Source organism: Pseudorca crassidens, chromosome 9 (assembly GCF_039906515.1).
Source record: "Pseudorca crassidens isolate mPseCra1 chromosome 9, mPseCra1.hap1, whole genome shotgun sequence".
Taxonomy (NCBI): Eukaryota; Metazoa; Chordata; class Mammalia; order Artiodactyla; family Delphinidae; genus Pseudorca; species Pseudorca crassidens.
In genome coordinates, this window is record NC_090304.1 from 11406882 (window position 1) to 11423860 (window position 16979).

At 53.8% G+C, this 16979-nt stretch overlaps 1 protein-coding gene across 1 annotated transcript in view; it reads right to left on the minus strand.

Moving 5' to 3' along the window:
* The window catches only part of DTX4 (deltex E3 ubiquitin ligase 4), a 34067-nt gene extending 19066 nt beyond the window's left edge, over positions 1-15001 (minus strand). The window contains exons 1-2 of the mRNA XM_067748906.1: positions 14670-15001; positions 5752-6475 (exon numbers count right to left, since the gene is read on the minus strand). Coding sequence (XP_067605007.1) covers positions 5752-6475; positions 14670-14880 — 935 coding nt within the window. The 5' untranslated portion in view covers positions 14881-15001. The remainder of the gene's footprint in view (positions 1-5751; positions 6476-14669) is intronic.
* Between the last annotated feature and the right edge of the window lie 1978 nt (positions 15002-16979).

Genomic DNA, 16979 nt, shown 5'->3' on the forward strand with positions numbered 1-16979 from the left:
AAATCTAAGCTCTACCAGGGCAAATATCTTTGTCTGTTTCATTCAGAGCCTGACACTAGTAGGCATTCGACAAATATTGGTTGAAGAAATGAAAAAAACATAACGAAGCAAGTTCAAACTTGGGTGTACAGTCACCTCAGAAGCTTTTGAAAAGACAAAGCCCCTTGCCTGCGTCAGAAGCTCTACCTGTGGGCCAGGAGAATCTGCATTTTGACGAGCTTCTGCCGAGAGGATGCAGAGGCAGCCGATCCCTAGTCTGACATTTGGAAACCATTGCTCTAACAGCTGTCACTTCTCCTTTTCCCTGAGAAGCATAAATCAGGCAGGGCCTCCTCCCTTTTCTGTCCTTCTCCCCAGCAACTTGAGCCAGGATGGAGAGAAGACAGCACAGCTGCCTGGGAAAGTCGAGGCCTCCCACGGTGCTGAATGGAAAAATATGAGACACACGGGGCTAGGTCTTGCACCATCCCCTTGTCACCCAGGCCTCCACAGCTGGGCTTGGAAGGGGATGTGGGCTTGGAGATGGACTGGGTCACCGACGACTCCAGGAGCCAGAGTTTCTGCTATGGGGGTAGGGTGGTGCTGGGAAAGTAGGGGGAGGGGAAAAAGCACTTGTTTATTTGTTATTAATTTATTTGTCAATTCATACTGAGCGCACTTTGTGTTGGATACTCTGCTGTATGCCAGGGACACAGCAGTGAACAAGACAGCCCACAGCCCTTCATCCCTGTGTTAAAATCGCTAACAAGAGTAGAGTCAGGCACTTAATCCCAGGCACCGTCCTACCTGCTCACAGTATATACATCCATCTGACCCTTCCAACAACCTATGCAAGAGGTGTTACTATTATTAACTCCGTTTTAATAGGCAGGGAAGGTGAGACACAGAGAGGTTAAGCAAACTTGACGAAGGTCACACGGCGAAGGATTAGAACCCGGGAAATCTGTCTCCGGAGCCCATAGTTTTAGCCACTCACTAGGCTGTACTCTTGTGTCTGTGTAATCCTCATCACACCCCATGCTGCAGACAGAAAACACGAAGCTTCAGGTATAAGGAATGAACCCACAACTCAGAGGGGAGGTTGGAATGTCACCTCAAGGCTGAGCCCTGGGTCTGTCTGTCCCCCACGTGCCCAGAAGGATGGGTGCTTGCCTGGCCACGCTGAGTCTTCTGGGGTCTCTGTCCCTTTCCAGGGATGATGACGTGTGCACCAGGGCTGTGAGAAGGATGTGGAAGTAACAAATGTGGGTGTGTTTGTGTCTCAACAGGCCCCCAAAGGCTACTTGTCCTCAGAAACTGTCCCCAGGATAAGTCAAATCCCGATGGGACGAGGTGAAAGCTGAATTCAACACAAAAGAAAGACACCAAGAAAAAGAGGCACAGACTTGATTCCAGACTCTGTAACCTGCCCCACAGGGCCAGGCATGGTATAGCGGATGGGGGGTCAGGGAAATCAGCTTAAAGACCCAGTCCTGCCAGTAACAATGTCCATCAGCTTTTCTGAGCCTCAATTTCCCTGTCTGTAAAACTGTGAAAATCTTGGGTTGGAAGCTGCAGAGGAGACTTCCTGATGATTTCCCACCCCAGCACCTGGGCATCCAAGGTGCAGTCTCTGCCCTGGGTCCCCCACCTGGGGCCGATTCTCCTCCCGCCTCTCTCTGGGGAGTGGGGGTGGGCAGGGTCCCTCCTCTGCGCCTGGATCCACACCAGGGGGCAGTGGGCGCCACACAGCCCAGCACCTGCCTTCCCCCCTCACCATCTCCAAGGCCCCCACTTCAGCTGATAAGTAGCTGTGATCTGGGTGACAAAAGCCACCTTTGTTCCCACAAACTGGACTGGCAGGTTTCCACACCCAACCTGGTTAACCAGGAAATAGTCCAATCCCCAGAGCGCACATCCCGGGCAGCCCGAGAACTCAACGCTGGGGGCAAGGTCTGGGGAGAGGGAGGGTGTGCTGGTGAATACTGCGGAACAGGTGGGTGTCCCTGCCACGCCAGGACAGGGACAACATGGCAGAAGGGCTTGTCAGGAGGCTCTGGATGGTGGCAGCAGGGCTTGGGGAAGAGGGGATATTTGCTTATGAAATACAGAAGGGTCCAGCGGAAGGGGCCCTGCAAGGGGGTCAGGATATCTGCTTCTAGCCCAGCTCTGCACCGACTTTGTGCCTTTGGGAGTACCGCGCAGCCTCTCTGCCATTCAGGACTGCCTCCGAGTTACCACGCAGTAAACAGGGCACCCTAAATCCCTGTCCCTGGGTTCCCAGGGAGGGAGGATTTAGGATCCAGGTCGAATACTTTGTAAATAGTCAAGCCCTATGCAAATTTGGGTGACTGTTTACATTTTTTGGTTCCCAAAGGTAAGAGGAAGTTGGGCTTGATAGAAAGCCTTTTCCTGCTTAATATTCCAATTTTCTCAGATTCTTGAGGATGTCAGGTGTAAAGTGTTAATACAAAGTTGAGTGCTGGGCAGATCGTTGGGCTGGCAACACTTGACCACCCTTCCCTCACCGTTCTTCGTTAAAATGAAAACCAAGAACAGCCTGTATGGTCCACATCGGGCACACCCTGTCGGGGCCCCCAGGGTTACAGGTGCCTGAGTCCTTTTCCTAGAGGTCAGTAACCCAAAGGCAGGTGAGCATTCACATCCTCCAGGCAGCTCAGCTCAGCAAAAGCTGCCTGAACCAACTACTCGTTGGCCAATCAGCAGACACCCCCTGCCCCCGTGCCGTGGGGAAGTTCCCAGTTATGGAGGGTGCACGTTTTAATTTCTGTCTCTAACATACAAAACTAAGAAAAGAGACGAGCTGGCAAGGTGGCAGGGGAAGGGGGGGTTGATGAGGGGAGAATAGCTCCGCAGATACCATGGTGAGAAGTGTTTTTCTGGGAGTTACGAGCCAACCCAGGAATCCTCGGCGGAACAATGGTCTTGTCTCTCCAGCAACTGAGGTCTCGCTGGAGATAGAGAAGCCTCCATTCTGGAAAAGACGGCCAGAGGGGCGACTCCCGCCCCCCTCAGCACAGCCCTCCTCTCTCCTCTTTAGAAACCCCCTGCTTGTGTCTCTGAATAATTCACAGGATCTTTTGTTCCCCCCAAACCCTTCTCTCCATCCCACCTCTCCCGCCCTCCCTGGTCTTCCTTTTTTCCGTGGGAAAGTTACTGGAAGAGGTCATGGGCAGAGAGGGGAGGGGGAAGGGGCCGTTGGACGACAGAAGGTCGATGGCAACGGCAGACAAAGGGAATAAACACGCTAATTAAATGGCCAAGAAAGACTGGAGGAGAAGATGGTAGTGGGGGTGAGGGAGGTGGTAAGAGGTGAAAAGGAGAGGGCTGGAAGACAGAGAGGGTAGGGAGGGGCCTCCCTTGTCAGGAAAACAGAGCAGAGAAAAAAACAACTTGTTTCTATAGCCCTTTTGAAATTGCACTGCCCAGACCTCCGCCCCAATTCTGCTGCTCGGATTCTATTGGCAGGCAGATACTCGAGCAGAGAGATAAAGAGCTGACGAATCCTTCATTGACATTTAAAGCGATCTGGGGTTCCCCTCCCTCAAGTACGGCATGGGGTCACTTGGCTTTTGTGTAGGGCGCCAGAAATGAAGTAGGGTGTTAGATTCGACTCAGTAACTACAGGGCGCATAGATACTGTTCGTAATAGTAATAGCAGCTAATACTGAAAAGACTCTTATTATGTGCCAAGCACTGTAGTAATTCCACACTGGATATTTCATTTAGTCCTCATGACAAACCCTGTAAGCAAGGTACCATTCCTATCCCCATTTTACAGATGAGTAAACTGAAGATAGAGGATGCAAAACTTGCCCCAAGTTACACAGCCAGAAACTTGGGTTCCAGCCCAGCCAGTCAGATTCTAAAGACTGTGTTCTTACCCACTATAGGAGCCTCCGTCTGCCATGCCAGCAGTCGCCCTGGAACTCCGTTAGGGGCCCTGGGATGCTGCTGTACGCCAGTGTGGAGAAACTGAGCAGCGGCATCGTGCGGGTACCCCTTCCCCTCTGCCAAATACTTCTGCAGGCTCAGAGGAAGTCATGAAAACCCCAGGCATCTGACTAGCATTTGACCATTTATAATAAATTGCCTTTGAATACAACGAGGAGCTGGGCTTTGGCCAAAAGAGCGGCAGACTAGGAGACGAAAATCTAGGTTCCAGCTCCCGCTCTGTAACACGTGGGCTGTGCCTCTCTCCTTGGGGAGTTAATTCCTAGCTGAGTGCCCATGCCTGACACTTGCATCACGGTGTAAGGTCATGAGTTAATGCCGGCGAGCGCGTCGGGTCAGCTGTTAAGGGGTGACTGCTCTTAGCTGAGGTTTTGACACTGACTCCATGGGGTAGGCAAGGCAAGCATGATGATCCCCATTCCACACCGGGGGAACGTGGACCTTGCAAAGATTCCACGCCTCACCCAGTGGCAGAGGCAGGAGTAAAGGCCCGGCCTCACGGTCTGCAAGCTACCCTCCTTCCTGTCTCCTCCCGGCGCTTAGCCTCTACGTGCAGAGATCTTCCTCTGGGCAGTCTGAACTTCACACTCTTGGGTCCAACCTACCTCTGAACCATGCCGAATGTCTGGGGCTTGGGTGGCAGGCAGGGCCAGGCTCCTCCAGAGAAAGGGAAGATTGGACAGATATAAGAGGCCAATCTCACAAGAAATCAGGGGCTGGCAGGCAAAGGCTACGGGTACCACGTGGACCTGCGTCTCTCCCATTTTATGATCAGGAAGGCCAAGAGGATGATAAAAAGCAGTTATAACAGAACCTACAACATCCCCAAGTTGTCACAGGAACGACTGAGACGGTGCATGGGAACTGCCTGGGAGGTAGTAAGTACTCATTAAACACGGGCTGTTATTCCAGTCTGGAGGCACCAGAGGAAAGGGACTAACCCTCACCTGGCACCTGCTGTGTGCTGGACACCGTGGTATGTGATTGACAGGGAAGCAGCATGGCTGAGTGGGGAAGAGTCTGGGCTCAGACCTCCTGAAGTCTGAATCCCGTTCTCTACTGATGATTAGGTATGTGCCCTGGAGCGAGTGAAACTCTCATGTCTTCAAGGGTAAAATGGGATCAAAAATGCCTACTCCAGGGGCTTCCCTGGTGGCGCCGTGGTTGAGAGTCTGCCTACCGATGCAGGGGACACGGGTTTGTGCCCCAGTTCGGGAAGATTCCCATATGCTGCAGAGCGGTTGGGCCCGTGAGCCATGGCCGCTGAGCCTGCGCGTCCGGAGCCTGTGCTCCGCAACGAGAGAGGCCACAACAGTGAGAGGCGCGCGTACCGCAAAAAAAAAAAAAAAAAAAAAAGCCTACTCCATAGACTTGTTGTAAGGATTAAGTAAAGTGATGAAGTCCCCAAACTAGAACGTGGTGGGAGCCCCTGAATGTTGCCTGCTGCCTCTCGGCAGGCATCACCTCCTGTAATGCTCACTGCAACCCTAACATGAAGATTACGGCCCGCATTTACAGATGAGGAAGCTGGGGCTCTGCGAGGTTAGGGCTCCGCCCCTATCACAGGGCTAGGAAGAGGCAAGGTCTCCATTAGAATCCAGATCTGCTGGATCCCAAAGGCCACATCCTTGCTTACCCACCACACCGTGCTGCCTTCCACCTGCAGCCAGGGGGCCAGGTGAAGACAAGGAGGACCTTAAGCCTCGGAAGCCCTTCCTTCATCTCTGACCCGGATGATCAGTGACGTCTGATGCCCCTGGTCAGTTGACGCTCAGAGGCAGCCATGGAAGCACCTACCCGGAGGCGATCAGCACCCGGGACTGGGCGATGGCCAGTCGCTGCAGGTTGGTCCGATTCAAGGTCGCCAGGGCCACCCTTCCGGTCTTGCCATTGGCTCCCGGGGGGCTAGCAGGGGAGACCGCATTCGCCCCTGCCGGCGTGCTGGAGGCTTGTCGCCGGATCGCCTGCGATGGGACCATCTTCACCGGGCCTCGAATGGTGCCCGTGCTGTCCAGTGGCTTGGCCCCGGGGCCTGGTGGGGGAGGCATCTTGACCACTCCAGACTCGGGCATGTGCTTGCGGGCAGCCGGGGGCTGCAGGGGTCCGGCGCTCCCATTGGCCACCGCGGCCTTGACGCTCATCACCAGGACGCACTGCGGGCAGGAGCAGGGCGCGGCGGGCGGCGCGGCGGCAGGCCCGGGGCTGGCCGGCCAGGACTGGGGCTTGGGCAAGGTGCCAGTGACCATGGGGTAGATAAGATCCAGCCGCCGGCGGACGCGGCGCTGGCGCTGGGTCTGCCGGTTGATCTGGCCCATGGTGCTGAAATCAATGATGTAGCTGAAGCCGATGGAAGTGAGGTCGATCCAGGGGTGCTGCTTCTCGTAGGCGTGCTGGATGGTGATGCCCACTTCCATGTCGTAGGGCGTCCAAGAACCATTGTCGTTCTCCCACTCCCACACCACGCCCTTCCCAGGGGCCGAGGTCGGGTCGTAGTAGTTGCGGCGAACCGGACGGAGGGTCCCTGCCAGAGTGGGACAGAGGAGAGGATCAGGGTCACCAAGGGATGAAACTGAATCGTGTTACGTTAATAGGCAGACATTAAACGAGTCCTACAGTGTGCCGGCACTGGGCTGCCTGTTGAGATATCAGCTTTGAATGAGGCTCATGCCTGCCCTTTTGAAGTCCAGCAGTCACGTGGGGGTGGAAGCAGATGAGTTACACGGGGAAGGATGTGGGAGATAGTACAGGGTACCAGAAAGAGCACTTCCTGGTTTGCAGTCGGGAGACCTTAGTTTGCAGGCAAATTGGATCACTTAATATAACACCCCACAACCTTCTTTTCTCCCCCAAGAAACAAGATGATAACTCCTTTGCTGAGTTTTTGTAAAATTAAATGTGGCTCACTCAATCAACGAATATGCATTTGTCTGTGGCAGGACCTGGATTTCTCACGCGCCCTGTACTCTGCAATAAGGTATATAAAGCCCTTGACACGTGCTAGGCGCTCAGAAACATCATTTCCCTTCTTCCTTGATTCTCCACATGCCTCAGCCCCGAAGGCTACAGGGGAAATGAACACAGGGTCATGGGACCCTAGAGGATAGAGGAAGACTCTGCCCCCAACCCAGGAAGGCTGCCCAGGGCTGGGGGCGATGGCTGGCTCTCTGGACTTCTTTGGGTGTGGTAAAAAAAAAAAAAAAGGTCAGGTTGGAAGAACTCTCTCATACTTCCCAGCATTAAGTCTTATATCAACAACTGCAAGAGTGATCGCAAGAATAACTTTCTATTTATCTAACGTCTTCCCCCCACCCCCCCCACCCCCCCCCCACCCCCGCCCCTGAGAAGCTCAACCCTCCTAAAGATAGGAGAGTCTCAATTTCGATAGTCTCACAGTGGGGGGGATGGGGGGTGGTGAGGGCAGGGAGGAGATGAGGGTTTGTTGCAGGGGAATAGGACAGCAGAAATGAACCTGCAGGACTGTCAGGGAAAACTAAACCTGTAACTGTTGCCTCTTTCTCCTCTATCTACCGGAACCTTGAATTCAGATCCATGCCCAACCAGGGCTCATTTCATAGATATTAACATCAAGGCTGAAGATGCCTGGTTCAAGGCCGGGTAGGGAGACTGGGGAGAGCTCCAAGGATGCTGGAATCTCTGCATCCGTCAGCTTAAGCTCTATCCATCAAAGTGGTGGGAAAAGGCTCCCCTTCCCTGGCCTCTGACCCACCCCCTCCTCCAACCCAGAGGGAGACACCAAGACTGGGGACAGAATCTCATTCAAGGGGGGAAGAAAAGGAACAATGACTATTCAGGCCTTTGCCAGGTCATAACCCCCCCCCCCCCCCCCGCCCCCATCTCCAAGCCCCTTAATGACCCAAAACATCAACATTCAGAAGCAGGAGGGAGAAGCAGAACAATCCCCTCCCTATTCAGCGCCAGGAGGTCTGCTGGATGTGGGGGGAGTGGGAGAGCAGGAGGAACGGGGTGGCCAGTAGGCCCCTGGTTTGCCGCCATTTCCTTCCTAAGGCGCCAGCTTGCTGGGGGACAAACAGCGCAACCTTTGGATCCAACAGCAGAGTTTCCATCCCTTCCAGCTGTGTGATGAAGCCTTAGTTTCCTCATCTGTTTGGGTCCTGGGTAGCTTCTTCAAAGGGTGGATTTGAGGATTAAATGCAGGAATGAATATAAATGCTAATACCTGTCGCTTGGCAAGGGCCCAATAAAAGTTGGTGATTATGATTGTAATTTATCTTCTATTGTATGTCTTAGCAGGATGGAGAAGTCACGGGGAAAGTTTAGTCCAGGGGATGTGAAGTGTGTGTGTATGTGTGTGTGTGTGTGTGAGAGAGACAGAGACAGACAGAGACAGAGACAGAGAGAGGAGGACCAGAGAGAGAGTTTAAACTCCCTCTTTGTACAATCTTTGTTACTTAGAAAACACCTTCAGCTATCCTCTCTCATTTGATCTCCCTGGCAATCCTGTGAAACAATGTTTAAAGATGAGGACATTAAGTTTAGAGAGCTTAAATGACACTATTTTATTCTCTCTCCAGGGTAGCAGGGACAAACAATGCCCTTGACCAATTCTCATAAATGTGCTTAAAAGGCATTTTTCACAAGGGTGGTGTCAGTCCCAGCTATGCCTGGGAGTTGCCCCAGAACTTCTGGAAACCCTGCCCTGCCTCTTTCCAGGTGTATCCTCCTCTCTGCCCTGGACAGATGCCCCCTTTTCCTCCTGAACTCCCTCAGTGTTCCCTGACTCTCCGCTGCCCCTGCTATTCACCAGGTCCCGTCTATCAAAATGCCCTCCTTTGCTGCTTTGATCTACTGAAACTTTCCTTATCGTTCAGGTCCTATGCGACTTGCCATCCATTTCTTGAAATGCTCTCCTAGTCCGGCTCCATCTTCAAGGAGTCTGGGGTGCACAGCTGCTTACGTCTGATGGGTACAAGCATCTTGGCACTTTTCATATCAGTGCCTAACGCAGAGTCGGCAGTAACGAGGGCTCCACAGACGTGCTGTGATGGGGTGAGGACTTCTGGCTACGTTGGCATTTGATCATTTAGCCCACATTGCTGAGTATGCGTTAGCTGCTGTGGGGAATGCAGATTCCCGCACTCCTGAAGCACCTCCCAGTCTAAAACAAGACAAGTGCCTGGTTATGAGACACGCCGCCAAAAAGGGTGTCAACAAATGCAACACTAGCAGAAAATGTAACCACAGCCCCGCCGTGCTTCGATCCCTTCCATGGCTTCCTCGTAGGCCAAGACCAAGATGCTCTCCACCCACAACCTCTGTGGTCTCCTCGAATCCTAACACACTCTGCCCACATTTCTGCCCCACTGGCCTCCTGCAGACTCTCGCCACTGCCTCTTCTCCTCTCTGGGCTGCTTCACAATCTTGGTCCCTCCCCTCACACACTCTGGCATCCTCCTGGCTACCCATCCTTCAGATTTCAGCTCACTTCCTCGAGGAAAGCTCTCTGGGTTGTCCGACCAGGTAAAACCCCTGCTCCTATATTTTGCACTGTCCTGAGGTGCAGTTACACATTTATTTGTGTGATTCATTTGATGAATGTCCACCTACCTCATGGGACTCCCAATCTCATGAGGGGGGGCATCCAGGAGTTTGCTTATGGCTGTAGCCCCCATGCCTAGCATGTCCTGAGGGCTCAATAAATATCCCCTGAAGAAAGGAAGTAATCATAATTTGGAGAACATTTCAAGAAATGGAGAGCATAACAGGGAACATAGGGCCTGAATGAGGAGAACCTCAACAGGTGAAAATGATGAAGAAGGGCCTCTCAGGAGAAGGCACCTTGTGAATAGTTGGTGGGAGGGTGTCTAAGGGAATGCCTGAGAATAAAAGGCACATCTGTTTGGCGGGAGTAGAGGAAAATATGGGCATACAGGAAGATAAACTTGGAAAGGCGCGTGAGAGCCAGGGCGTAGATGGTCTGGACTGCTAGGCTATGAGGGCTTTTATGTACAGGCCACGAGGAACCAGTGAGGTTTGTGACACAGAGAAGTGATGACACCAGAGCTGCTCCGTTTATTAGTTCCAAATGAGAAGTAATGGGGGGGGGGAAGGGGGAGGTTGCTGGCAGCAAAAATGAAAAGCAGGTGATAGACCAGAGGGACCCTACGTAACGGGTAGGACCTGACCCCAAGTGGCTGAATGCATTCCAAGTGATCCAGGATCACGTGCTTTCGAATCTCCTGGGGAACAGATCAGCAACACCCTCCAGACCTGAGGGCCGGCATCCCTGGGAGCTGGGCCCGGGAATCTGCACGTGAACAGCTGCAGAGTGTTCATCGCGAATGCTCAAGTTTCAGCTTCCACATGCCTGTATATGTGGGGCATCCAAAAAGAATGACGAGACGAGTCAAAGTCCCCTGAGGCTTTGACCACGTGCGAGCGGTAAGGTAGTGACGCCATTTAACAAGAAGGGGGGTGTCACAAGGAAGAGCTGATTTTTGGAAGGAAAGATGCTGCGTTCAGTTCAGCCCTAGAGGGTTAGTTAAAAACAGAAGGCAGACCTCAGCACGAAAGTCGTGGGACAAGAGAGATGGTGGGATTACATTCTCTGATTATTCTGAGATCACTCCATCTGACATGGGCGAGTCCTGGACCTTTCTATAATCAGGACCCTGAATTAGATGATCTGAGGAAATCCACTGGGTCCTAAGGTGCAGTGTGACCCAAGGACAAGGCTTCTAATGGCACAGGGATAAAGGATTTCACAGACTAAGGAGGAAGAAAGAGGAAAAAAGCTTCTTCCAGCAACTCAGACACGTACATCCCAAAGCACCCAAGTTGTTCTGGCTCCTGGGAAATGAGAGACGACACCTTTCAGGCATGACCCTAGGACTCCAGGGCATTTCACCCATGTCCATACAACACTGAGCTCCTGTACCCAGGAAATCCCAGGCCTCTCTTACTAGCACCCCTCACCCTCACTAGAATGTTCCATGAGGGCAAAGACTTGGATGGTTTGCTATCGCTATATCCCACAAGCCTGGAACAGTGCCTGCAAGAAGTAGGTGGTCCTCCAAATGAAGGAGGACATGGGCACTTGGTTCAGAATCTCAGCTCTGCCGTGGACTAGCTGTAAAACTTTGAGCGACTTCATCTTTTTCAACTTGTTTCCTTTCCTATGAAGTGAGAACAATGGGTCCTTCATAAGATGGCCGAGGATGAAACCAGATGATGTGTGCAATGTGCTTGGTGCCTCCCTCATACTGGAGCTATCACGTGGTCGTGACATTTGCTCCCACCACTCTTGTGCTCGCACAGGGTGGGGAGTATAGTTGGGGGGGGACTAAAAATCAGCTTCTATCAAACCCTTGAATCACTCTCCATCTGACTCTCGTCACTGCGTTAAAGACATAAAAGAGGCAAAAGTTGCACAGAAAACTGAGCTGGAAAGAACCCTCCCTCATAGCATGTTACTTCTAATTAGCGTCATCACTGGCGCAGAGTCCAAGAGTTCAGAGTTCAGAGTTCAGAGTCCAGAGTTCACCTGCCGATGTGCATGATGGGAGGAAAGGAGCCAGAAGGAACCTTAAGGCTGCTCTTCATTCTACGAGGGAGAATGAGGCCTGAGCAGTCGAGGCACTTGCTGAAGGCCACAGAGTAAGCCAGTGGGTCTGGAATGAGACCCTGAGTCACGTCTCCCACTGCCAGCCCGGGTCCTCCCCCATCCTGCTGCCAGGCCCTGAAAATGGCAATGATCAGGTATGTTGGAAGATACAGAGCACAGGGATGTTGGATGTTACAGGGGACAGAGCTCCAGCCACTGCCCTACAACAGAAAAAGGTCAGCCCAGTCAAGGTGAATGATCGTGGGTGGAGAGGACCCAACAGAGGCTTTTCGAAGCAGCCAAGACTCCTTCACCTCTATCTAGCCCTGTCTCTTCCCTTCTTCCCCATTCTCTAGCCCAAAATGCCTAGAGGAGACCAGCATAGAATGCAAATAAGCGCAGACTCAGAGCCGGTCTGGGGAAGGAGAAGGGTCCAGGACAGACAGAGGTGGGCAGGGGTTATCTGCAACCTCCCAGCCATCTCCCTGGAGACAGACTGGATGAGGTCGGAACCCAGGGGAGTGGAGAGTCTGAGGACTTCCTTGGCAGCAGGGCAGGCAACTTCTGAAAAAACACAGCTCCCATGTCAGGAAATGTCCCCACACAGAGGAGGCAACAACAAAAAAAGAGAGGAATCGCCTCTGGGCAGGGGACTTCCAGCTCTCCTTTGTTTATGGGGATGTTTCTGGTTCCCAGCTTCAAACTGTGGCTTGGGGATGGTGGGTAATTTAATTAAACGTTGCCAGGGCTTGGCGGAGGTTGCCTGGGAGCCGGTGGCTTACAGTTCCTACCCTGTCACGGCTTCATCAATGAGTTATATTGAGAGGAACTGTGTGTCTGTTGATGGAGAAGACAGAGGAGGGGGGCTGTGAGCCCAGAAACCCAGAGATTCTATTCTGCTTTGACAAGCTCCCCGACAGACCCAGCAGTCCTGGGAATTCAGCCCAGTGCCTTCTCACCCAGCGCACCCAGCGCGGGGCCTGGCGCTGAGGATGGAGGCTCTCAGCTCACGTTGGCCGATGAACCAGTAGAATGAGTGGATGACACCAAAGCAGTCTGAATCCCTCAGAGACAGACAAAAAATGTAAAACACACCCTGAGGCAGTTCGAAAAATGATCCAGGGCCAGGTCGGGTCTAAAATCTGAGGAGCTCCAGCCTCCGACTTAACTGTGAACCACCAGGCAGTGGGCAGCCTGTCCTCAGGGAAGGGTGGTCAGACCTGGGGGAAGTAGCAACTGTCCTTCAATCCAGTTTCCTCCAGAACTTCATTTCTGTAGTAAGAGCCCTTCAGGCCATGACCCTTCCTAGGAACCACGCCCATCTCAGACATCCCTAAACACTGATGAAACTTTCCCCCTTCTCAAATGTGGGACAAGGCCTGGGACCTTTATGTCACCAAGACGTCTCTCCATCCGCTGCTGAGACTTAGTCTGAAATAGAAAAGCTAACACCTGCCCATCTATTCTGAGCAGGATTGGAGTCCCCTGTCAGGTAGGTGTCTTGACTGTCAGACTCTCTGACCCCACCTACAGGGCTAGCTTCCCCCTCCCCACAGTCTGATGCCTCCACCCTCACCTCTCGGACTTCTGTCCAAAGTACACAGTTACCTTCTCCCCCCTCCCCCTTGGCCACACTTAATCCTCTTTCTCGACCTCCCCACATTCCTCCTTATTCCCTCTTCCTCCCAGTCCCTCTCAGCTCCAGCCCCCTCCCTTTCCCACCAAGGTTTAAGCCCCTCCAGATGCTAACGCTTCTGGAATCCTTTCCCCAGAAAGCTTCACTCAGTCGGTCGGTGTCTACAAAGTCCTTGGCAAAGAGGTTGTTAGGAGTTATGACTAAAGATGAGGACACGAGGGTGGAAAGATACCCCTTTCCCATGACAATCCTAATTAGCGCACAGGATGCGGGGGCTTTCCAAGGAGGCGGAGATGCCTTTGCTCACACAGCTGTTCTCTGACCCTCTGGGACTCACCCGGTCCTCCCCTCCCGTCCCTCCCTTCCACACCTCTCTCTCCAGGCTCCTGGGTCACACTCTCGGGAGAGCCGAGCCAGAATCCCCAAAACGACTGCCCACCTCCGTGAGGAGGCTACTGGAGAGACAGACCTGTCCCAGGTAAATTAAGCCTGGGCACCATGCGTGGGCCACGCAAAAGATGCAGCCCCCCCTCTGCCCCTCACGTCAAGGACCCGCCACCCTGACCTCCAACCTGCAGGCTCTCTTCTTGGCTCTGACCTGGAAAGGCTGGCCAGCTGGGATGTGGGATTTGCGGTGGCCACAGTGGCAACTTGATTCTCACAAAAAGATAGGAGTTTAGTGTCCCCCATAGGGGACCTTTACGGGGCGAATCTTGGGGACAGTTTCTTTTTAGGAATTCTTCTCCTCCAAGGACAAAGCGATCAGCTTCCCAGCCAGGCATTCCGGAGCTGTGTCCCTCCCCCGCCTCCCTCCATCTGCTCTGGCCTGTTGCTTCAATGCTTGGAGTGCCCAAGCAGAGGCACTCACCAATGCCACAGCAACCCAGGCGTTTCCTGCCCTGGAATCCCCCAAGTCCACCTCTGTTCCCAGAAAGGCCCCTCCCTGCCCGTACTAGACCACAGTGAAAGCCTCCCGGGAATCCCTTCTTCCCCCCCCCCCCCCCCCCCCCCCGGGATGCAGCTGTGGGAAGCCATCCCACCCCGGAGGGGTAGAGGCAGCAAGGTGGTTGACCAGGGGAACGTGTGGCAGGCCCAAGGGTGCCTGAGGCACAGTAGGGTCAGTCAGCCAAGGTGATGTGTGAGGAATGAGAGCAGCAAGCCTTTCCTATCAGCTGGGATTGCTTGTGGGCTGGTGAGCGCCGGAATTTCTACAAGAGCCACCAAGCGTTTCAAAGGGGGGCGTGAAAGGGGGTTTTTAGGAGCTAGGTTGAAGCTCGGTTTGCATAACCAAACCACGGGTACTATTTGCATGGACGTTTATTGCAGGGGGTATCTTAAGAGCATCGTGGGGCGTCAAGCGCCCCCTCCACGACCCCCTGTCGGTGACACCAGTGTATGGAGATGCGGACAAAGGTGGGCCCCGGTGGGCTCGCGACGTGGGAGACCTCAGGGCAGGCAGGGGAGGAGGCGCGGGCGGGGCAGGGGTGGCCGGCTCACCGGTGTCCTGGCGAAACTGGTTCATGGACTGCAGGTCGATGATGTAGGGCGCGAGACGGCTGTCCACCTGGCCCAGCACCACGCTGCCCCCGGCGCGGGGGCCGGCGCGAACCACCGCCTCGATGTGGTGGCTCACGGCTGGGCTGTAGGGACGCCAGCGGCCGTGCTCGTTCAGCCATTCCCAGACCACCACGGCCGAGGCCAGGAGCATGGCGAGCCCGGGGCTGCGGCGGCGGCAGCGCTGCGATGCCTGCCTCCCGGGCCCGGCGCGCCCGCCCTCCTCCGCTTCCTCCTACGCCGCCGCCTCCGGGCCTCGACCGCGCCCCCCGCCCTGCGCCCCGACACCCCGGGCAGCCTCAGCTCCGGCCCATGGGCCGCCCCCCAGCCGCGCATCCACCGGGGCCCGGAGACCAGGGCCGCCGGGCTCCGACCGCGCGCCGCCGCCGCCGCCGCCCGGGTCCGCCGCTGCTGCCGCTGCTCCGTGGGGTCGAGTCGCTTCATGCAAATGTCCGGCTCTCTGCAAACTGGCCCCCGCCTAGCAAAGCCACCCGGCGGGCGCGCGGCCGGAGCCCCGGCGGCCGCGAGCTGGGGTTGACGGCGAGGCGAGCATCAAGCCCTCGCACCAGTTGCGCCTCGGGCTCTGCAGACGCCGGGGTGGGATCTCGCCGCGCGATCGCGCTCGGACTGGCACGCCGAGTTCCCCTCCCCTCCCTCCCCACCCTTTCACCGCACGTTCAGTTGTTGCCGCCTGGAACAGAGCTCCCCCTCCCTGTGGCTCCGCTCAGCTGCTTCTAGAATGAGTCGCCCCTCCCAAGCCCGGCGCTCGGGCAAACCCGCTCCTGCGGGTTTCTCTGGTCCCTAGACGCGGAAAAGCGACCCCCCAGGACAAAGCCCCGGGACTGCAGCTGTCGCCGGCCGTAACTTTGCAGTCTCCCTCCCAGAAATGGAATTTTCTTTTTTCTTTTCTTTCTTTCTCTTTAATGCAGTGTGATCGATGTGCGTACAGCGAGCTCCGAGACACTTAGTGTCTTGCACACTCACGCTCGCACGCACACGCGCCCACATCCGCACGCTCTCCTTGGTGTGGTTGTATTACCTCATCTTCGTCCGCATCCTCAGCTGTCCGTCAAGGATGCAGAGCCACGCCCCCTGACGACTGGAGCAGGTGCCCTGGAGCTCACGCGCTCCCTGCTGGCCTAAAGAGACGCGTGCCGGCCGCTGGCCACACACTAGTTAGATCAACTAACTGGGCCTCTCTGCTTATGAGACCCAGTCCAAAGGGATGCGGCAATTTGAGAGGTGACGGATTAACACTGTCTATGGTAGGGAGCAAATGTGGTTTTTCTGGGCTGCTTAGACGTTACCAGAATCAAGAAGACACATGCTAAATTGATTTATTTTGCAGGATTTCTATGACCGAAATAATGAGACACTAAGACAGACACAAGCTAGACTTGGTTGTTTTGGTCATCAATAGTCAACGTGGAAAATAATCTAAAATGGGTGCGTTCTGACTAAAAAGATAGATTGACATCGGGCTTACATATTAATCTTGCCAGAAAACACAAACTTTGTTTTGCTAAAGTTGCAGCTACATAGGACAATGAATTCATACACTCAAGAGCCAGGATAGCATATAGAAAAATAAAAGTAGACTATGTGTTAGGAACCGGGATTATGAACCTTTCTGAAATAATCGTTTTCTTTCATAATATATGATCTCTTTTGCTTTGGAAGATTTGCTTCCCCTCCCTGTTTCTTGCTCTCTCTTGAATTATACCTGCCCTTTCTCCCATCACTCGTTCTTTCCAAATCTTTTTCACCCCTTTACCTTTATTTACCTCCCTCCTCACTGAGTTCTAAGTACAAAATAAAAGGAAAAATATCAAACATGCTCTTCTTCGGCCTCCAAAAGCACCAGGCTTGAGGCTACTCTGAGCTTTGTTCTTGCTGGTCCCCTTGCCCAGAAATCTCCCCAGGGTGACCTCCAGAATCTCCAGTAAACCTCTTCCCTAAGGCCAGTCTCCCAATCCAACCCAATCAACACCATTCATTAAAACACGGAATTTTAGGGTTTGAAGGACAAAAGGAAAAGGAGTTAAGGCTACCTCAGTTAATCCTAACAAGAGTCACCATTATTCCCATGTTATAAATGACAAGGCTTAGGGAATTTGAGCAGTTTGCCCCAGTTACATGTTTAGCAGAGGGGAAACTGGTATCCAAAAATTAGTTGGGCAAAAAAACCCAAACCAAACCAAACAAACAAGCAAACAAAAAACTCACCTTGTTCCATAACGCAAGTTACACCTT